Source organism: Bubalus bubalis, chromosome 23 (genome assembly GCF_019923935.1).
Source record: "Bubalus bubalis isolate 160015118507 breed Murrah chromosome 23, NDDB_SH_1, whole genome shotgun sequence".
Taxonomy (NCBI): Eukaryota; Metazoa; Chordata; class Mammalia; order Artiodactyla; family Bovidae; genus Bubalus; species Bubalus bubalis.
Genome location: NC_059179.1, coordinates 50,804,304 through 50,826,335, shown reverse-complemented (window position 1 = coordinate 50,826,335; position 22,032 = coordinate 50,804,304). Strand labels below are relative to the sequence as shown.

At 56.7% G+C, this 22,032-nt stretch overlaps 1 protein-coding gene across 1 annotated transcript; it reads left to right on the top strand.

Annotated features, from left to right (window-relative positions):
- The first annotated feature begins 9,330 nt into the window (after positions 1–9,330).
- Positions 9,331–20,640, top strand: BNIP3 (BCL2 interacting protein 3). The gene is made up of 6 exons (XM_006041284.4): positions 9,331–9,519; positions 15,534–15,684; positions 16,065–16,149; positions 18,356–18,465; positions 18,534–18,686; positions 19,662–20,640. Exons 1-6 carry the CDS (start codon positions 9,474–9,476, stop codon positions 19,705–19,707), a joined length of 591 nt encoding a protein of 196 aa, XP_006041346.3. The 5' UTR covers positions 9,331–9,473; the 3' UTR covers positions 19,708–20,640.
- Positions 20,641–22,032: the final 1,392 nt, after the last annotated feature.

Here is a 22,032-nt window from a genome sequence, read left to right as displayed (position 1 = left end):
GCTGGAAGAAGCACAAGCTGGAATCAAGATTGCTGGGAGAAATATCAATAACCTCAGATATCCAGATAATACCAACCTTATGGCAGAAAGTGAAGAGGAACTAAAAAGCCTCTTGATGAAGTGTAAGAGAAGAGTGAAAAAGTTGGCTTAAAACTCAACATTCATAAAACTAAGATCATGGCATCTGGTCCCATCACTTCATGGCAAATAGATGGGGAAACAGTGGCTGATTTTATTTTTCTGGGCTCCAAAATCACTGCATATGGTGACTGCAGGCATGAAATAAAAAGATGCTCACTCCTTAGAAGAAAATCTATGACCAACCTAGACAGCATATTAAAAAGCAGAGACATTACTTTGCCGACAAAGGTCTGTCTAATCAAAGCTGTGGTTTTTCCAGTGGTCATGTATGGATATGAGAGTTGGACATAAAGAAGGCTGAGCAGTGAAGAACTGATGCTTTAGAACTGTGGTGCTGGAGAAGACTTTTGAGAGTCCCTTGATCCTAACAAAGGATTGGGATCGTGAAATTAGTTCCTGAAAGTATTTAGCGCTCTAAAGACCTGATCCAGCAGATCCCCTGGAGCAGAGTGCCTCCCTGCACCTTGCACTCCCTCGGGCAGGGGCTGGGGTTGGCGTTTGGTAGTGCGGCAGCACAGGCCCCAGTCTCTGCAGAGGCAGGTGGCAAACGCCCTTGTTGTTCCGTCGCTGCCAATGCCCTTGGCAAGTGCCAATTTTGGCAAATAGATGGTGAGAAAGTGGAAACGGTGGCTGATTTTATTTTCTTGGGCTCCAAAATCACTGCAGACCCTGACTGCAGCCTGTGACAAACCAGAGACATCACTTTGTTGACAAAGGTCTGTCTAGTCAGGGCTTCCCTCATAGCTCAGTCAGTAAAGAAACTGCCTGGAGTGCAGGAGACCCTGGTTCAATCCCTGGGTCAGGAAGATCCCCTGGCAAAGGAAATAGCAACCCACTCCAGTATCCTTGCCTGGAGAATCCCATGGTCAGAGGAGCCTGGTGGGCTACGGTCCACGGGGTGGCAGAGTCGGGCATGACTGAGTGATTGACACACCATCTGGTCAAGGCTCTGGTTTCCCAGTGGTCACGTCTGGATTTGAGAGCTGGACCGTAAGGAAGGCTGAGCGCCCAAGAATGCGTGCTTCTGAACTGTGGTGTTGGAGAAGACTCTTGAGAGTCCCTTGGACTGCAAGGAGATCCAACCAGTCCATCCTAAAGGAGATCAGTCCTGGGTGTTCACTGGAAGGACTGATGCTGAAGCTGAAACTCCAATACTTTGGCCACCTGATAAGAGCTGACTCATTGGAAAAGACCCTGATGCTGGGAAAATTGAGGGCAGGAGGAGAAGGGGATGACAGAGGGTGAGATGGTTGGATGGCATTACCGACTCGATGGACATTGAGTTTGAGTAAATTCCAGAAGTTGCTAATGGACAGGTAAGCCTGGTGTGCTGCAGTCCATGTGGTCGCAAAGAGTCAGCCACGGCTAAGTGACTGAACTGAACTGAACTAATGTCTTTGGGGTAAACCTGGCAACTTGTCCCAGAGGCCACCAGGGAGGGGCCCACCCCCCAGGGCCAAAGGCAGTTGGGTGGGGCAGCCTGGGAGTCCACTCCATCCCTGTGGGCAGATGGCACATCTGGGGTGAAATGGGAAAGTTCCAGGCCGTTGGGGTGCTGGAGTGATTCTGCTGGTTGTCCAAGTCCAGCGCTTATTGGTGGCTTCCATTCCCAGCCTCGGGCTGAGGGACGTGAATCTTGCTGGAGTTCTGGGCTGGCTGTGGCCCCGGGCCCACCCTCCTCTTCCCACAGGTGCCTGGCTGTGGCTCAGGTCTCTCACTCTCTGCCAGGTCCTGGGCTTTCGCCCACACGGCTGCTGCTGCGCACGTGCCACTGGGACCAGCCGTGTCCAAACGCTGTGCCCTCTTCTTCCTGCTGCCTCCTGGCGGTCCCCAAGTGCGTGCCGAGCCTCCTCCAGCACCAGCCCTCTGCCCACCCACCTCCTGCTCGGGGGGCTCCTGAGCCGTGCTCCAGACTTGGCAGATAGCATTCCCCCAGCCCACCCGGCCGGAGAAGGCAATGGCAGCCCACTCCAGTACTCTTGCCTGGAAAATCCCATGGATGGAGGAGCCTGGTAGGCCGCAGTCCATGGGGTCTCTGAGAGTTGGACTCGACTGAGCGACTTCACTTTCGCTTTTCGCTTTCATGCATTGGAGAAGGAAATGGCAACCCACTCCAGTGTTCTTGCCTGGAGAATCCCAGGGACAGGGGAGCCTGTTGGGTGCCGTCGCACAGAGTTGGACACGACTTGACCCGACAGCAGTGGCAGTAGCAGCAGCCGACCTGGCACCGAGTCAGCCCTGTCCTCTGCGACTCGGGCTTGACGTCCGCTGCGGAATGGGGACCTCGTGGCCTTCCCTGCAGCCCCACCGGGCCCCTTGGGGTGCCCCAGAGACAGCCCCAGGCCTCCCCATTCCCCTGGGCGCAGGGAGCCGGGTGGGCTGAGAAGGAGGGCTCCGGGGCCGTGGCTCTGAGCTCTGGCTGAGGGCTCTGCCCCGCTGGTGCGCCCAGGGGCTCCCAAGGTGGGGGCTGGGCTCTGCCTGCTGCTCCAGGACCGTCCAGCTCTGGCCCCTGGTCTCACTGATGCCGCTCCACTGCCCCAGGCTGTGGTCCCCAGGCCTTTCACACTGGTCCCCTTGGCTGCACCGCTGCCCACACAGGCCCTGTCTTTTTAGGGATGACAGTGTGGTAAGACCAGGCCTTGAAGCAGGAAGGCCCGTTCTCAAACTCTGGCTCATTCATAGGCCTCTCTGGGCCTCAGTCTCCTTGTAACACTGTGTCCCTCTCGGGCAGTGGCCAGCGAGGGGCATTACCCCGCAGACCTCTGCCTTCAAGGGAAGTCTAAGCATTTTTCATGCACACGACAGCCTGACCCTGGGGCTGCTCCCAGCCCAGCCTTTCGGGCATTTGACAGCCATCAGTCCAGCCCCTCACGGGTCCCCCCGACCCAAAGCCTCTCCCCCTGGGCCCCTGGCATGCTGCGGGCGTGGGAGGGTTTGGGGCTGAGCTCCTGTTGGAGGCCACCTGCTGGGCTTGCAGGCGGGGAGTGTGTGTGTGTGTGTGTGTGCGTGCGTGCGTGCGTGCATGTGTGTGACCCCGCCCGTGCTCAGGAGCAGCTGCGCCAGTTGCTTCAGAAAAGAGGCAGACAAACAGCCCCGCCGAGCCCCTGGGACCTCGGTCCAGGCTTGGCAGGGATGCGGCTCCACTCCAGGCGCCCTTTCCTGTTTTGACTCTTTCACGCCAGGGCAGGCGGGGCTCCTAATCAAGGCCCAGCCTCCTTGGAAAGGATCCCATTCCTCAGCCGCCTGGACGGGAGCTGAGACACGCCGGACCCTGCGAGCGCACGCTGTTTACAGCTCCTAGTGTGTCATCATGCCGGCCGTTCCTAAAAGCAGCCTGGCACGGCGTGGGGACACCACTGGGACCTCGTGGAAAAGCCCAGGCTTTCCTGGAAGAGGACGGGAAGCACAACAGCCCAGTCAGAGCCCAGCTCTGAGCCCTGGGTGGCAACTCCCTGAGGACGCCTGGCAGGGATCCTAGAAGGCAAAGGATAAGCCCTCCCCAAAGGTTCTGGCCCCCACAGTCAGGGTCAAGCATGTCCATCTGGCCTCCTCCCCTCTGGCAGCACCCAGGGCCCTAGGGGAACCAGTGACTTGCGTATCCTTCCCTGCGGCAGCTCCTCCCTGGCCTGGTGAAGCCACACCTGAGGCTTTTTCATCATTTCCAGGTTACACAGAATGTCCTCCACTGGCTTTGGCCAGTTCAGTTCAGTTACTCAGTCATGTCTGATTCTTTGCGACCCTATGGACTGCAGCATGTCAGGCCTCCCTGTCCATCACCAACTCCTAGAGCTTGCTCAAACTCATGTCCATCAAGTCAGTGATGCCATCCACCCATCTCATCCTCTGTCATCCCCTTCTCTTGCCTCAATTTTTCTCAGCATCAGGGTCTTTTCCAATGAGTCAGTTCTTCCCATCAGGTGGCCCAAGTATTGGAGTTTCAGCTTCAGCATCAGTCCTTCCAATGAATATTCAGGACTAATTGCCTTTAGGATTGACTGGTTTGACCTCCTTGCAGTCCAAGGGACTCTCAAGAGTCTTCTCCAACACCACAGTTCAAAAGCATCAACTCTTCCACGCTCAGCTTTCTTCACAGTCCAGCTCTCACATCTCACATGACTTCTGGAAAAACCATAGCTTTGAGTAGATGACCTTTGTCGGCAAAGTAATATCTCTGATTTTTAATATGCTATCTAGGTTGGTTATAGCTTTTCTTCCAAGGAGCAAGCATCATTTAATTTCATGGCTGCAGTCACCATCTGTACTGATTTTGGAGCCCAAGAAAAGAAAGTCTGTCACTGTTTCCACTGTTTTCCCATCTATTTGCCATGAAGTGATGAGACTGGATGCCATTGTCTTCGTTTTTTGAATGTTTAGTTTTAAGCCAGCTTTTTCACTCTCCTCTTTAACTTTCATCAAGAGGCTCTCTAGTTCCTCTTCACTTTCTGCCATAAGGGTGGTGTCATCTGAATATCTGAGGTTGTTGATTTTTACTTGTTTTCTCTTTAGGTTTTCTAAAAATAATAAAGTATCTATTTCTGATTCCATAAACTTTAGACAGCACTTTCTGGTGTCCACTGCCCTAGAAGGGAAAACAGAGCCTCAGCACTTCCTGTTGCCCTTCTCCTAGCCCCCTAGTCTGCCACACTTGTCAGGGTGCCTGACTGGGGAGGCCTGCCCTGCCCACCTCCTCCCCTCCCCTTCACGAGGCCAGCTTGAGAAGGGCTTTGGTTAACATCCTGAGCCGTGTTTTCAAGCTGGGGTGCAGCTGGGTACGTGTGAAGACTTATCAAGGAGGGAGAGGCAGATAGTTTGAAGGAAATCAATTTCTTTCCAAAAAGTGATCTGCCTTTGAACAGTTTCTGCCCACCCTCTTCGACCATCATCTGTTCCCACTCCAATCCGTTAGATGCTGTGGGGTTTTGCCCTGAGCTGTGCAAACTTTCAGGAGCTCCTGAGGGACAATTTGAAATTTGTTCCTTTTTGCTGACAATGTGAATGTTTGTAGGAGCTGATGACTTCTTCAGCAAGTCAGAAATTCTAATTCTTTTAAGTTTCAACAGACTTGAAGAGAGCTCAATTAGCATAATTTTTTGGTGAAAGATCAACATGTGACCTTTGGCATATAACTCACGGGGTTCAGAGAACTGAGCGTCAGGACTGTTAACACTCACACAAGCCCACGGTACTTTCTGCTCTCACTTGTTTGTTTATGTGACCGAGGCTTCTCAGGAGTTACAGCTGTAAAAAGGAATACTCTGAATTGAATGCTGCTGTACCTGTCTCATTTTACCAAGATTTGAAATTTGTTATTATGTTGAACTGTGAAATGCTGACCATCAGAATGACAGGCTTATCAAAAAGAAATTTTTAAAGAGCCTTAGGGTCCTAAGAAATATCTTTTATTACATTTAAATGTACGCCCATGGTCATCTGACAGAAAAATGATAGGGTGATCAATGAAAGACTTTCAAAAGTAAAAAGGTAGTCTGTGTGTGCTCAGCCGTGTCCAACTCTTTTTGACCCCACGGACTGTAGCCCACCAGGCTCCTCTGTTCATGAGATTTCCCAGGCAAGAATACTGGAGTGGGTTGCCATTCTTTCTCCAAAGGATCTCCCTAACCCAGGGATCGAACCCTAATTTCCTGTATTGGCAGGTGGGTTCTTTACCGCAGAGCCACAAGTGAAGCACTGAAAAGATTACAGTATGATAAATTTTTAAGGAGAAAGTGAACCTGATATACAAGTTCAAGAAGAAAAATAAAAGATATAAAATTTCTTGTTAAAAGATAATTACCAATGCATATTTAAATTGCCTGGTGAGAAAATCAAATTGTTTTGGTAGTTAGTAGCCACTGTATACCTTTAAAAGTGTGATGAGTAACTTCCCTAGTGGTCCAGTGGCTAAGACTCTGCACTCCCAATGCAGAGGGCCCTCGTTTGAGCCCTGATGAGGGAACTAGATTCCATGTGCCATAACTAAGAGTTCACATGCGGCAAATAAAGCTCTTTCAGGCTCCAACTAAGACCCAGGGCAGCCAAATAAATATTTTTCAAAAAGTGTCATAACTTGACCTGCCTCTTGAGAAATCTGTATGCAGGTCAGGAAGCAACAGTTAGAACTGGACATGGAACAACAGACTGGTTCCAAATTGGGAAAGGAGCACGTCAAGGCTGTATATTGTCACCCTGCTTATTTACCTTATATGCAGAGTACATCATGAGAAACGCTGGGCTGGAAGAAGCACAAGCTGGAATCAAGATTTCCGGGAGAAATATCAATAACCTCAGATATGCAGATGACACCACCCTTATGGCAGAAAGTGAAGAGGAACTAAAGAGCCTCTTGATGAAGGTGAAAGAGGAGAGTGAAAAAGTTGGCTTAAAACTCAATACTCAGAAAACTAAAATCATGGCATCTGGTCCCATCACTTCATGGGAAATAGATGGGGAAACATTAAAAACAGTGACAGACTTTATTTCTTGGGGCTCCAAAATCACTGCAGATGGTGACTGCAGCCATGAAATTAAAAGATGCTTCTTCCTTGCAAGGAAAGTTATGACCAACCTAGACAGCATATTAGAAAGCAGAGACATTACTTTGCCAACAAAGGTCCATCTAGTCAAAGCTATGGTTTTTCCACAGTCATGTTTCGATGGATGTGAGAGTTGGACTATAAAGAAAGCTGAGCGCCGAAGAACTGATGCTTTTGAGCTATGGTGTTGGAGAAGACTCTTGAGAGTCCCTTGAATAGCAAGGAGATCCAACCAGTCCATCCTAAAGAAAATCAGTCCTGAATATTCACTGGAAGGACTGATGCTGAAGCTGAAACTCCAATACTTTGGCCACCTGATGTGAAGAACTGACTCACTGGAAAAGACCCTGATGCTGGGCAAGATTGAAGGCAGGAGGAGAAGGGGCTGACAGAGGATGAGATGGTTGGTTGGATGGCATCACTGACTTGATGGACATGAGTTTGAGCAGGCTCTGGGAGTTGGTGACGGATAGGGAGGCCTGGTGTGCTGCAGTCCATGGGGTCACAAAGAGTCGGACACAACTGAGTGACTGAACTGAACTGATAAAAAGTTTGATTAAAAATACAGTATGTCAGAAATAACATCCTTCACAAGCATTTACATTTAAGATGCAAAACTTAGATGTCCACTTGAAGTATGAAAGGAAGAATTTTTCAAAAATTTTCAGGGACTATAGGAGCAAAAAGTTTGATGAGCACTGCCTCAAAAGCCAGACTGCTTTTTCAGGGCAGGGAAGTGAGAGCAGGACAGGGAAACATCTTCAATCACTGAGTTTGCTTTTCCACTCCCCACTTCTGTTTTTCTTGAACCACCAACTCTGACTTGGGGCTCCTTGCGCTTCCCCAGGGCAGACTGTGCTGCACTGTGCTCAGTCACTCGGTCGTGTCTGACTCTTTGCGACTCCATGGACTGTAGCCCGCCAGGCTCCTCTGTCCATGGCATTCTCCAGGCAAGAATACTGGAGTGGGTTGCCATGCCCTTCTCCAGGAGCTCTTCTAGACCCAGGGATGGAACCCACGTCTCTTAAGCCTGGAATGGCAGGCAGGTTCTTTGCCACCCGGGAAACTATCCCACCCTTAACCCTAACCCTCTCAAAGGCAGGTTACTTTACAGGGATGCTGTCAATCTCAATCTCGAAGCTTCAGGCCTCTCTCCCTCTCCTGGCAGCCTCCCAGTGATAGAACTCGGTGGGAGTTGTGGAAGGCTCCACACTGGGAGGGAAAACCAGGTGCAATAAGAAACATTTTCATTTGAACACTTCCAGGTAATTGCCTATAAAGACTTCAGAGGACTTAGAAAATCTGTAGATTTCAGTGAGCTTATCAGGTTGCGACAATACACACACATTTTCTATATCAGAGGCTTCCCTGGTGGCTCAGTCAGTGAAAAATCGACCTGCAGTGCAGGAGACCTGGGTTGGATCCCTGGGTGGGAAATGGCAACCCACTCCGGTATTCTTACCTGGAGAATCCCATGGACAGAGGAGCCTGGCTACAGTCCATGGGGTCACAGAGTCGGACACAACTGCGGGACTAAGCACACGTCAGTAAGCAACCCAACAAAATATAACATCGGTAATTACAACATTATACAAATATGAATAGGGATACATCTGAAAAAAGATGAGCAAGCCCTGTAAACTGAAGAAGACTTGAGTCAGGAAACAGAAGGTGTTCAGGGACGGAAAGGCTCCATATGGGCAGCGTTCGAGGGCAGGCAGCTCCCTGGGGCGGAGAACCAGGCGGGGAGGGGCGCTGCGGGGGAGGCGGGGCGAGCCGGAGGTCCGGGGGGCTTTTTAATTTGTCCTCTGCTGGATGCTGCTTGCTGCCACCCAGGCCGTCCCCTCTAGCATAGCGCAGCGCTGGGACAGGCTTTGGTGAATGCACGGTGAGCAGGTAGGATTGAGGGTCCAGCTGAAAGAAGGCCGGCGCTTCCCCAGCCGGAGAGACAGTCGGGAAGACCAACGGCCCTTAGGAGCGTCCTCACCCAGAAAGGAGACCCCCAAGGGAAAGCAGGCGCCCCACGTTTGCACAGACCCAGGGCGGGCCCTCGGAGGCGGGGCTGGGGGCTGTGATTGGTCACTTCTGGCTTTCTCGGGCCCGTCCTCAGGGACTGGGGGCCGCCCGTCACGGGGGCCGAAGGGTGGCCGCCGCAGACACCGTCCTACTGGCAGCCGGCCTGCGGGACGGCGGGTGGTCACCGCAGCTGAGGGCCGGCCCCTCCCGGCCTCGCTTCTGATGGGCAGGGGCCACAGGCACCGGCCCGGCTATACCGGCAGCTTTACGGTCAGCCTGCCGGCCCCTCCCCGGCAACCAAGCCTCAGGCTGCATCACCGGGCCGAGCCGCCCCGCCAGGCCGAGCCGCCCCGCCAGGCCCCGTCCGCCGCCCGCCTCAGTTTCTAGGCGGCTCCCGCACGTCCCGCGCGTACCTGCAGGACTCCCGCGCCGCGCCCCGATTGCGCACGCGCAGCCCGCTTCTCAGGCGCCCCCGCCCCGCCCTGCCTCCACCTCGCGCACGCGCGGTCCGCCCCTCAGGCGCCCCCGCCCCGCCCCGCCCTCGCCTCGCGCACGCGTCGCACGCGCCGCACGCGCCCCGCGCCTCGCGCACGCGCAGGCCCCGCCCCGCGGCCAATGGGCGGTGCTGCCGCTTATTTGCTGTGCGTCGGCCACCGCCGTCAGTCAGTCGGGGCCGCGGGCCGACGACGTTTCGTTCGCTGCCCAAGGTGCTCCGGCCCCTGCGCTCCCTTGGCGCGCCCGCAGACCCTGACCCGCTGGCCGCGGCGCCCTAGCCCCGCCGTCATGTCGCAGAGCGAGAGCCCCGGGCTGCAGGAGGAGAGCCTGCACGGTGAGCGGGGGCCGAGCCCGGGCTGGGGGCCCGCGGCGAGGGGGCGGCCTGCGGAGAGGGCGCCCGGCCGCCCGGACTCGCGGGTGCCTGGTCTTCTGAGGCGCACCTCGGTGCTGGTTTCGGCGCCGGTACCGGTCCGGGGAGACTGGGGAGGACGCGCTCTGGGACTCGGGGCAGGGCGGCCTGAGGGGAAGCGGCGGGGGTCGCGCCGGCCGCGCCCTCCTTCACGATCGCTCTTCCGGGGTCGCGGGCTGGCCTGCCGGGGGACGCGGGGCAGCTGACCGCGCTGCAGACTCCCAGGCGGACACCCGCCCCCGGAACCGGACGGGGGGCGGCCTGGACCCCCGCTCCGGCCGCGGCTGGAGGAGGGGCCGAGCGCCGACCTTTATTCTCTGAGGCAAGAGTTAAGTGGGACGCGGGAGCGCGTAAATAAGGTTTGGAGAGGACCGTGGACCCCGTAGAGAATTTTAAAGGTTCATTAAGATTTAAAAATCATCACACTGCCTGAATTTGAGCCACTTATTTTCTGTATTCGTTAAAACAGCATTTTACTCGCTAAGACTTGGCCAAATTCGTCGTATATTGTGAAACTGCGGTCACAGCCTAGACATCCTATAATCTTTTCTTAAATTTCGACATGGGCTATTTTATTTGAGATAGATAAAGGGACTGAATCTTTGCCTTAAAAAAGATCTAAAGAGTGTTTGATGAACCGCCTTCAAGTCAGTCCTGTTAGCAGACTACTCTGCTCCTACCGTGGTGTGTTCCCTTAGTGGCTGCATTGGTTCGAAGAGTCCGCAGTGTCCAGAGCGGCTTCATCGCCAGTCCTTGGTTGGCAGACCCAACTGCTGAGTCATTGGCAACGCAGAGTGCCAACTCATGGGTTAAAAGGTTTGCTCCTCGGTTTTGTGTATTCTATAAAAAGACGGTTACACGGTGAGTGGAAACTGTCGAGGAGTCTTTGGGCCGCGGTCCGGGGTACGTGCAGCTGGGCACTCGAGCCTCTGGCCAGTGTGGGAGGGATCACGTGGGCCCGGCCGCCCTGGGAAACCGAATCCGGGCCGGGATTGGTGGCTGGGCCGACACTTGCCCTGGGCTCAGTTTTGATTTGATTACCTCTTGTTTACCTCGGAAAGAACTGGGCGCAGTTGGTCGCTGAGGCAAGACAAAGGCCAATGCTCTCCCTTCTGCTCCTCTCTGGCTAAATGCTTTCCCTGAGTCCTGCAGCTTCTGCAGGTTAGAGCTGTTGACAAGCAGTCTCTGCTCTCTGGTCCGCTCTGTTTAGAGGGAGCAGTTTCTGCTCCCTGGTCCGCTCTGGTTAGAGCTGTTGACGAGCAGTCTCTGCTCCCTGGTCCATTCTGGTTAGAGCTGTTGACGAGCAGCCTCTGCTCCCTGGTCTGCTCTGGTTAGAGCTCTTGACGAGCAGCCTCTGCTCCCTGGTCCGTTCTGGTTAAAGCTGTTGACGAGCAGCAGGATGTCCTAGATGCCTTTCCTGTCTCAGATAAACAACCCCTAACGTGCAGGGGGGAAGGTGGAGTTTTGTAATATTATCTCGCAGCATCGTGCGAGGGGGTGCGAGACTTAACTTCCCAGAGGCACCCCCCCCCAGTGCTGTGCTGAGTGGGGATCAGTGCCATCAGGTGGCACCGGCTTACCCCGAGATGGCCCCCAGTTCTTCACCTGCTGGTCTGTCTGCAGCCAGTCAGAGGGTGGTGTTGTCACAGGCCCCCGCCGTGGATGAAGGCGCGGTGTATGAGAGGCACAGGACGTGCTCGTCTCGTGTCCTGCACTTTGAGAGGGAAGGGGTTTCCGGCAATGAGATCCTGGCCCACTCTGCGTTTCAGATGGCCACAGTGAGGCCGAGAGGTGAGGCGAAGCACACGGCAGGCAGTGACAGCAGTTGGGCTCTTAGGGTGCCAGGCTCCTCGGGCTTCGGTGACAGAGGCCTCAGACAGGCGGAAGGAAGGGGGGGTCCACCAGGTCCTGTTCAGACGTCAAGCCTCTGGTTTCTGTACCGCCTCACTCAAGAAACTCTTAAAAACTGGGATTTCTTAAATCCCACCTCTCCTAGGGAAGAAGCTTTCCCAAGGGTGGTCCTTGGCTCCAGGCGTAGCCCCTGCGCCGCCCCAGGGCTGTCCTCAGGGTCCCACCTGTCCCAAACACCCCAGGACATTGACCCCAGCATCGTGTAGGTCATGCTCCTGTAGTTTTCAACCCTGGCTGCCCACCGTCACCATTGTGGTTTTTCAAAGTAAAGGTACCAGGGTTCTGTTATAGCATTCCAAATCAGGATTTTCCGGCTGGTGGGTGAGACTGCTGGAGAACAGGGAAAGCACAAGAGGTGGTCCTCCGGAGCCGGTCCTCCAGAGCCAGGGTTGTGACATGTTGCCCCAGACTGGGTTGTGGGGTGCTCTGCCGGGGGTGCTGGAGAGGGATGTTGGCCTGGAGCCAGGAGCAGGGAGCCTCACAGTGCAGGCAGGGACTGTGAGAAGCTCTGTGCAAAATACTCAGGATATAAAGCGTGGGTGCTGTGTTGAGGTTGGGTGACAGGGTCAGGCTCCACAAGTTAAGAAAGACAGTTGTCACTATCTGTTTTCAGGCTGGGGTAAACTGGAAGCTGTAGTCAACCACCCAGCCTGCCGAGCAGTGGCTCAGGAACTGTTTAACACTCTACATGTGATCACAGCTTGTGCCCAGTTACTAGCAGTTGAGGTCAGCTGAATTCATGGCATTTGTGGCCCAGCCAGTAAGTGGTTGTGTCTGGGTCATTCCTGTGGCCTCTCCAGAGCTGGAAGACGGGACAACATTGTGGTTACAGATCTTTTGGGGGCCCACGAATCGTCTCATTCAAGATGTGGGCTTTCCTTCTTTTGGGATCAAGTATCCTGGGGGTCACAGGAAGTTTTTTTAAACAAAAGTAAGACATGGCATATCGTGTAGGCTTGTAATTCTCTTCTGCAGTGACGGGGCATTGGCCTAGGCTCTCCGCCCATCTCATCTGTCCAGTCCACCTGCCCTGTGTCTTGTTAGGGTGAATTACAGGTCAGTGTGGCAGTGGCCTGAATCAGGGCAAGACTCGCCTGGGTCAGCAACCACCGCCCCTTTTCCCGCGGCCCGATCACCTCACAGGCTGTTTGGGGTTCTGAGGAAGTGATCTGAGGTTGTAAAGCAACTCGAGGGCTTCCCTGGTGGCTCAGTGGTAGAGAACCCACCTGCAGTGCAGGAGACATGGCAGGTTCGGTCCCTGGGCTGGGAAGATCCTGGGAGAAGGAAACAGCTCCCACTCCAGTCTTCTCATCTGGAGAATCCCATGGATAGAGGAGCCTGGCTATAGTCCATTGGGTCGCAGAGAGAGGAACACAACCTAGCGATGAAATAACAACAAAGCAACCTGAAACTGTTCTTTCTTGCTTAGAAAGGTGAGTGAGCTTAACTGCAGGTGAAAGAAGATTAATGGCCCCTGGTCCTCATTTTCCAGGGAGCTGCTCCCCTGTGCAGTTGCTGCAGGTTAATCATAAACTCTGGTCCGTTAGTGAATCACAGCCTGTGAGCTGTGCTGTAGACAGAGCTCCGCTGTAGACAGCCTGCATAGAGGTTAAGGATGCCCAACACTTTCAGTGAGATGGTTCCGATCTCCATGAAGTCTGGAGTGGAATCTAAGCATGTGCCTGAAACTCATCGTGTTGTTATTTTTTTAAAAAAAAATACTCTGTCTTGTGGCTGTGCTGGGTCTTTGCTGCTGCACTCGGGTTTTCTCTAGTTGTAGCGAGCAGGGCTCCTCTTCGTTGCGGTGGGTGCACTCCTCCCTGCGATGTCTTCTCTTGTGGAGTGCGGACCCCAGGCCTCCAGGGCTTAGGGAGCTGTGGCTCCTGGGCTCTGGTGCGTGGGCTTGGTAGTCGACGCCCGTGGGCTTAGTTGCTTCGGGGGATGTGGGATCTTCCTGGACCAGGGATGGAACCTGTGTCCCTTGCATTGCAGAGTGGTTTCTTAACCAGTGGACCACCAGGGAAACCCTGAAACTACAGAGTTGTATGCCCATTATATTTTAATTTGAAAAATATATTTAATCTTTGTCTCTGGTTCCAGATCCACAGCTAGGCTCTAAGAACCCTTGGACTTTCTTGAGATCTTTGGAAAACAATTGAGTCTGTGCTAGTGATGTGACTGCCGGGGTCCTTGGTAGCCTCAGGGTGGGGTGGGGATGGCCGGAAACTCAGCACTCGCCCTCCCCAAGCCTGCCTGGGGAGGGGCACTGAGGCTGGGTTACAGGACGTACTGGGCAAGGGCGTAGAACTGCCATCTCCTACCACTGCCCGCATGCCTGCCCTCTGAGAAGGCGCTCGTGCAAGCACGGTGTGGTCCTGACTTCTGTGACTTGTCCCAAGGAGTTGCTGACGAGGGAGGCTTGTGGGAACCCCTGAATTCTTGGTCTGTCGGGCGTTTGAGGTGTCTCCTGCGGGGACAGTCTTGTGGGACTAAGACCACTACAGATAGTGTCAAAACTAAACTGCTGGGCCGCACGCTGGAGCCGGGAAACTGGTTATTGATATAAAAGCCCACTACCTGGGAAGGCCGGACCGTGACCCGCAGTGGACGGTCCTGGGCCGGGAAGAGAGCGGTGCGAGCGGCCGGGGCAGGAGAGGCCGGGGCGGGGCGGCAGCGCCGTCAGTGAGCCTGGCAGCGGAGGGCCGCCTGGAATAGCTGACCGCGTCCGCTCACGCGTGCAGGGGGCCGGGCCCCGGAGCGAGGCGGTGCGGTGCACCTTCGTGGCCTCAGGTTTGACGGAATTAAAAGCAAGAACTTTTCGTCTTCTCACCCGAAGACCTGAGTGGAAGGGCAGTCTCTCCACAGTTGCCAGCACCACACGGGGTGGAGAAAGGCGTGTGCCGGCGGGCCCTGGTGGCCCAGTGGTCAGGCTGGACTCAGTGGTGCGGGTCTTCCCATGTGGCCAACAAAAGGAAAGCTGCATGTCTCGAATATTGAGCTCGATGGAGAAAGATGGACTGCTCAGCAGAAGAGAGGAGCGGGTTTCAACAGCTGACGCAGAAAAGAAGCTCTCCCCTCAGCCAGGAAGCCTGTGGGAAAATGCCCAACCCATGAGAAGGCGGCCGTGCTGAATAAGCCGGCCGCCCCGCCCCCGCGCTGATGACCTGTACCCCCGCGGTAGTCGCGTCTCAGGCCTGGTCCCCAGGCAGAGGCGCGGAGGTCCCGCACTGGATGCACAGCAGGGCTCCCCGCCCCACACCCAGCACCTCTCGTGGTTCAGACGTGAGAGCCTGTGGCAGCCAGCCACGCAGCTGAGCGCGGAGAAGCGGGCAGTGGTGCCTTGTGGGGCCACCGGGCTGGGCCTCTGGTCCGCACCGCAGGCGGACCTTCTTACCTCAGGAGCTCTCTAGTGTCCACCCCGTCCTCCTGTGCACTTGCCACGCTGCTCTTCTCCTGAGTTCGCCCCCATGTCAGCCCCCACAGCACCCAGCCGGGAGCAGCAGTGCCTCCTCCCCGCCGGGACGTTAGCCCCGCCTGGACTGGGGACCCCTCCCCTCATGGGGGCCCGGAGGGGCTCGGCCCGGTGAGCGGAGGGCCCCCGGCTCAGCTGCCATTTCCCTGGTGAATTTATCAAGTGCTAAGCCTTGGTAATTGGTCATCAATCTGTGGGGCCTCAGGGTCAGAACGTGAGGCTGGAATGTGGAAATTTTAAAGCTTTCCTTAATTTCTAAGTCCCCAAGGCACTGGTTGAGCCCTTTTTCTTCTGAGAGCTGAGTGTGGGCGAGTCCTGGCTACAGGGCTTCTGCTGACGGAGCAGATGGTCTGGGGTGCAGCTCCCGAGGGTCCCTGCGGAGGCTCACTGCACAGGGCCCGAGGCGGGCCTGGGGGCACTACGGCCAGATTCCCGGTGGAGGGTCTGTGGGAGTCTCCGGCACGTCTTGAAACAGACGGGATGAGCTCGGTATCTTAGCACCAGACTCCGAGATGGGCGGAAAATTGCAACCTGGTTCTTCTCTCGTCCCCGTCAGGCTCCTGGGTAGAATTACACTTCGGCAGTAACGGAAACGGGAGCAGTGTTCCCGACTCTGTTTCTATTTATAACGGCGACATGGAAAAGATACTGCTGGACGCGCAGCACGAATCCGGACGGAGCAGCTCCAAGAGCTCCCACTGCGACAGGTGGGCAAATATGTGTGTCCCAGCATGGCTCCGCGGGCCTCCCTGGCCTCAGTTAGCGCCCAGACGGCGGGCCCTTTGCCCTCGGGTGGGGGGACACCGCCCGTGGGGTCCTGCCCCTGCTTCTGCCTGCTAGGTGTCTGAGCTCAGCTGAGAAGGCAGGGGGCCGCTGTGACTCTTCGGCCCTGGTCCCCCCCGGGGCTGGCTGCTGCCTGCTGGGCGTCTGAGCTCAGCTGAGAAGGCAGGGGGCCGCTGTGACTGTTGGGCCTTAGTCCCCCGGGGTTGGCGGGAGCGCTTCCTTCTCCAGGGACGCCGTCCCCTGTGTGTGTGTGGGGGGTCTGTGTGTCCTGGTGGAAAGGTGAACGTGTGCTATTTCCCCCAAGCCCGCCCCGCTCACAGACCCCACAGGACACTAACAGAGCTTCTGAGACAGACACGCACAGCCTCGGAGAGAAGAACAGCTCCCAGGTAAGGTGCACAGGGTCTGCCTTCGTGATCTGTCGGTACAGGGTGCTGGGTGACCCGGCCCGAAAGCCAACTTCTGCTTCCTCAGACCTTCTCTCAGCTGTCGGGGGTGGGGCATCTCCAGCACTTCACAGAGTGGACCGGAGGCCGTGGGGCCATTTGGTTCAGGGTGTGTGCCCGGGGCCCTGTCTGCCCCACACGCCCTTCCGGGGGATGCGGGCGGGTGGCGTGGAGCCGTGGGGGCCCGTGGGGGTCTGGAGGCCTGCCTGGGGCCCCGTCTGCCCCACACGCCCTCCCCGGGGGGATGCGGGTGGGTGGCGGGGAGCCGTGGGGGCCCGTGGGGGTCTGGAGGCCTGCCCGGGGTCCCATCTGCCCCACACGCCCTCCCGGGGGATGCAGGCGGGTGGCGGGGAGCCGTGGGGGCCCGTGGGGGTCTGGAGGCCTGCCCGGGGCCCCGTCTGCCCCACATGCCCTCCAAGGGGATGCAGGGCGAGTGGCGGGAGTGGCAGGGAGCCGTGGGGGTCTGGAGGCCTGCCCGGGGCCCCGTCTGCCCCACACGCCCTCCCAGGGGATGCAGGTGGGTGGCGGGGAGCCGTGGGGGCCCGTGGGGGTCTGGAGGCCTGCCTGGGGCCCCGTCTGCCCCACACGCCCTCCCGGGGAATGCAGGCGGGTGGCGGGGAGCCGTGGGGGCCCATGGGGGTTTGGAGGCCTGCCCGGGGCCCCGTCTGCCCCACATGCCCTCCCGGGGGATGTGGGCGGGTGGTGGGGAACCGTGGGGGCCCGTGGGGGTCTGGAGGCCTGCCCGGGGCCCCGTCTGCCCCACATGCCCTCCAAGGGGATGCAGGGCGAGTGGCGGGAGTGGCAGGGAGCCGTGGGGGTCTGGAGGCCTGCCCAGGGACCCGTCTGCCCCACATGCCCTCCCGGGGGATGCGGGGCGAGTGGCGGGAGTGGCAGGGAGCCGTGGGGGTCTGGAGGCCTGCCCAGGGACCCGTCTGCCCCACATGCCCTCCCGGGGGATGCGGGGCGAGTGGCGGGAGTGGCAGGGAGCCGTGGGGGTCTGGAGGCCTGCCCAGGGCCCCCCCATTGGGACGGCACTGCTGCTGTCCCTTCCTCGGTGGCACTAGTTGCTTCCAGAAACCGTGCCTCGGGCTTCGCTGACTGGCGCTTGTGTGGTTCGGGTTAGGAGCTGATCAGGCTGGTGGAGGCTGAGCTCAGTTTTCTGACTTTCCTTTAAGAATCTCTGAGTTTGGTGGGGCCGTAGCCCCTGCTGGGGGGAAGCCCATGAGAGCAGGGTGGGATGTGGCCTGAGCTGCCTTTCCGCAGACCTGGGTTGGGCCAGTGGCCAGTGCGGCCTCGCCAGGCCATCTCCCTGCCTGCTGCCTTTTGTGATGCTCAGGGGTGGCGGGATCTAGGAACCTGGGGGCCCTGCTTTCCTGGGGCCTCAGCTGGTAAAGAATCCGCCTGTAGTGCAGGAGACCCCGGTTGCACTCCTGGGTCGGGAAGATCCCCTGGAGAAGGGAAAGGCTGCCCGCTCCCTTCCTCATTGTGAGAGCTGTGGGGCCCAAACTTCCATCAGTGCCCCTGGGTCCCCCTGCTGCCTGCCGGGCGCCCCTCAGACTGTCCCGCCCCAGGGGCTCAGCAGTCCTTGTGCTCAGGCTTCTCCAGGGTGCTGCCTGCCTGCTCCTGGATGTGTGGGGTCCAGCCCAGCTTTGTTGTGTCCAGGTGTTTGGTTGGTTTTGGTACCGTGTTCTAAGTATTTCCATAATTCCACCCCCCCCCCCCGAATTTAAAGAGGAATTCTATGATCAGGTACACAGTTTTTAAAATTCTAAGCAATGCACCTTTTTAAAGCTCTTTAATTAGCATATTATTAATAACATGTATTTTTAAGGCCACTGAGACCAGGGGTGCACGCGGGTTTCTGGTTTTCTCTTCTCCCGCCAGACGCGGACGCGCATCTGCTCTCACTGCGTGCCGTGTGCCGTCAGCTCAGGCACATCCCTGTTGGGGGCCTTTTCGGGGGTTTCTGTTTTTCCTTTTATCCCCAGAACCACAGCCGGTGTCTTTCTGAACATGTGTCCCCACTGGCCGGTGCTCCTCTGGGGCAGTGCCTGCAGCTCAGGGCCGCTGGACTCTGGTGGGCCCTCCACGGGGGTGTGGGGTGGGCGGTGAGCCAGGCAGCGGGTTCACCGACCTCGTCTCCCCGCAGTCCGAGGAAGACTACATGGAGAGGAGGAAAGAGGTCGAAAGCATCCTGAAGAAAAACTCAGACTGGATTTGGGATTGGTCCAGTCGGCCAGAGAACGTCCCCCCGGCCAAGTGAGTCTGTGTCCGCGGGGGCCTCCGGGGCCGGGTGCCAGCGCCCGCTGACCGCCCTCTCCCCTCAGGGAGTTCCTGCTCTTCAAGCACCCGAAGCGCACTCCCACGCTCAGCATGCGCAACACAAGCGTCATGAAGAAGGGCGGCATCTTTTCTGCGGAGTTCCTCAAGGTCTTCCTGCCGTCGCTGCTGCTGTCCCACCTGCTGGCCATCGGGCTGGGGTGAGTGCCGCCTGCACGGGGCCCGTGCTGGCCTTGGGCACAGGCGGGGGAGCGGGGGAGCCCCTGGGGCGGCTCGCACGTGGAGGGTTCTGGTCTCCCCGGTCCTGATGCGGGCGGATGGGCTTCTCCTGGGTAGCCTACTGGGCCGCTGGATGTCAGGACAGGCTTCTGACGCAGGCTGGAGCCCCGGGCTCTGAGAACGGGGCAGAGGAGACGCCCAGCTTGCTGGCTCGAGGAGGCAGGAGCAGGGCCCCCACCCGCCGTCCTGAGCCCTGGCCCACAGCCCTGCCCCTGCTCTGGGCTCTGCCCCGCCTTCCCCTCTCAGCACAGTGCGCCGACTGTTTGGGCCAGTGCTCCTCAGTCAGGCTGTCAGAGTCCTGCAGGGAGCTTTGTCCAGAACCAGCATTCAGGTCCTCTGGGGCCTGGCGGGGTTAGGCTTCAGCCTTCACTTCGGGGTGGATTTCTGCAGGTGTGTCTGCCCTCCCAGACTTCACGGGGGTCAGGATCAAGCCCTCCTGTCCCCTTGCTCTGCAGAGACTCCCCGCTGGCCTTCAGGCCCTTGATGTCCTCCCCCCGCCCTCCTCCCGGACAGCCCCCCGACACCGCTCCGTTCTGGGCTCCCTGGGGCGTCCCGTGCAGCAGCGGTTTCTGTGAGATGTGCTGATAAACCTGGGGTCGTCAGCTGTACCGTGGGTGACTGATCAAGTCGGAAAGTGAGGAGGGAGCCTCTCAGCTCAGGAGGAGCTATCCTTCGTGTGTGCCAAGGGTGTGCGTTGCACAGCTGTTAGAGCACAGCTGGATTTTTCTGAATTGAATCCTGAAATGCGTGCTGATCAGAGTGAGACCCATGTGTCCACTGAGTGTTGGCAGCCAGGACCCTTCTGTAAATAAGCTGGGCTGATCAGCTGCTGTCTCGGCATTGCGCGCCCCCGGGAGACACGCTGCCCTGTAACGACCGCCTCCTTTCTCTGTCAGGATCTACATTGGAAGGCGCCTGACAACGTCCACCAGCACGTTCTGATGCAGGCTTTAGCCCGGTGTCCCCACGCCGCGGGGGCCCGTGCCCCGCACAGTGCACAGAAGCAGCTGTCTTGATCCTGGGCAGCCGCCCCACGAGTCGTCTCTTCTGGCAGCGCCGCCTTCCTCACTCAGTGAAGCAGACAGTAAACCACGCTCTCCCGCAGCCACACTTAGGGATCGAGCGACAAGCATGTCATTGATTAATACCTACTGTAATAATTCGGTAGTAACCTTCTTCAGATATTATAAATATCAAAGTATAAATAATTTTAAAATACCTAGTTATGTTGTATGTAGCATTTTAATGAATCACTGATAGCGTTAAACACTATTTGAGGGAAGGAATGCCGACACTAGGAGGACTGCCTGAGGCTTCACCTGAATAAACACGTGGCCTTACTCCCTGCTGCAGACGCTTCGGTGGACGCGTCCGTCCGCTGCAGACGGCCCTCAGCACTGAGTGTCTGCTGGCTTTGGTACGCGGCATGTAGAATCCACCGCGACACGGGCGGCGCCGAGCGGTCCCCACCCCGGGCGGTCGGGCAGCACCAGACGGACCCCCTGGGACTGTCAGCGCCACCCCAGACAGCAGCCCTGGACAACCACTGTCTCCTCGAGTCTCCGGATTGTGGAATTTAGTCTGGTTCAGTTTTTTGTGCTCTTAGTATCAGCTGCATTCTAAACTATTCTGTCTACTTTAAAAGGCTGGAGATAGAAAAAAAATAAATCTTTGCCAAATCCTTGGTTATGGTATTAACATATGGTTTAAAACTAAACGGCATACAAGCTTTTTGGTGAAGCCAGGTGTATCCCCACTGCCTGGGGGTTAAAGGATGCCCTTTCATACACTGTATAAATGCTGTTGTATTTGCTTCACTTTTCCACACTAAATTTCAGTTGTGTTCAATAAACGTAACATTCTAATTTTTAAAAACTTGGTTTATATTTAAACAATGACCTTGGAGGTAGCCTGCAAGCCTTCCATCTGGAGGCGAGGCATCAGCTTCTTTACACGCCTGGTCCTGAAGAGGCGAAGGCTGCTTCCCACTGACCTGCCCTGGCAGGGGCACGTCTCACCACAATGGGCATGGTTGAGGCTGTGCTCAGGGCCTCCAGCAAGGCCAGGGGTCCCCAGGGCCAGCGCATCTTGGAGAGCACGGGTGAGTTGGGCCGTGACGGAGAATGAGGCGGCTTCATGCAGCGAGTCTGCGAGGAGGTGCCCGGGGCTGGGGAGTTGTAAGCTCTTGAGGGTGTCCTCCATTTCTTCTCTGGAACACCAGTTTTAATTCATGATTGATTGCACTAACTTCGTTTTGGTTTCATTTTTTAAAACTTTGGTTCTCTCGTTTTCTGGCGGGATTATTTCTGTTCCTACCCTCCCAGGTTGCATATTCCTTCTCCCAGCTCTGCCCGCTGACTGATGCTGTTGCGGGCACAGCTGAGCTGCCAAACACGATCCCCAGGTTCCTTGAAGCTTCTCTCCCATCACTGTGATGTTCCAGTGAACGTCTGATCCGTTTAAGGTGTGGGACTGTGTGTGTGTGTGAGTGTTTTCACTTTTTTGGGCACGAGACAGCTTCCATACACCCTCCTGTTAAGGCAGATCACACCGCCGTCCATTTTACCAACTGAATAGCAAGTTCACAAAGTACTTAACGTGCTCCAGAAGATTTTCAAGCCTGTGCTCGGCTGTTTCCTGACCAGACTCTTGCCTGCTGCGCCTGCAGACTGTGGGGTCACGCTGGGGGCGGAGGCAGGCAGGCCCACCCCGGTGGGAAGCAGGCCGCACCCTCAGCGATGCGTGTCTGGGCCGCTTGTGGTTTAGCACTTGACAACGCGTGTGCACAAAGATGACGACTTGGGAAGAAACGTGACAGGGTCCCCGAGCCGGTACCGTGTGGTTGCCAGCATGAAAAAAATGGTGGGAAAGCATCCCAGCACCCCCAGTTTTATAAGCAGCTGCCAGGTTTTCTGACACCCAGCCTTTAACCCCACTGCCCCGGTGGTGAGCAGGCCTGCCCGGAGAGCTCAGGCAGCCATGGGGCCGGTCCATACCCTGCTGAGCTGCACCAGGGGAAGGGCTGAGTCTGCTGAGCTCTAACTGCAGGCTGAGGAACTAAGTGTGTGCAAGTCAAACGGTTTAGTATTGTTCATGCAGAAGAATTGATGCATTTGGATTATGCTGGAGAAGACTCATGAAAGTCCCCTGGATGGTGAGGAGATGCAACCAGTCCGTCCCAAAGGAAGTCAGCCCTGAGTGTTCACTGGAAGGACTGATGCTGAAGCTCCAACACTCTGGCCACCTGATTTGAAGAGTTGACTAGTC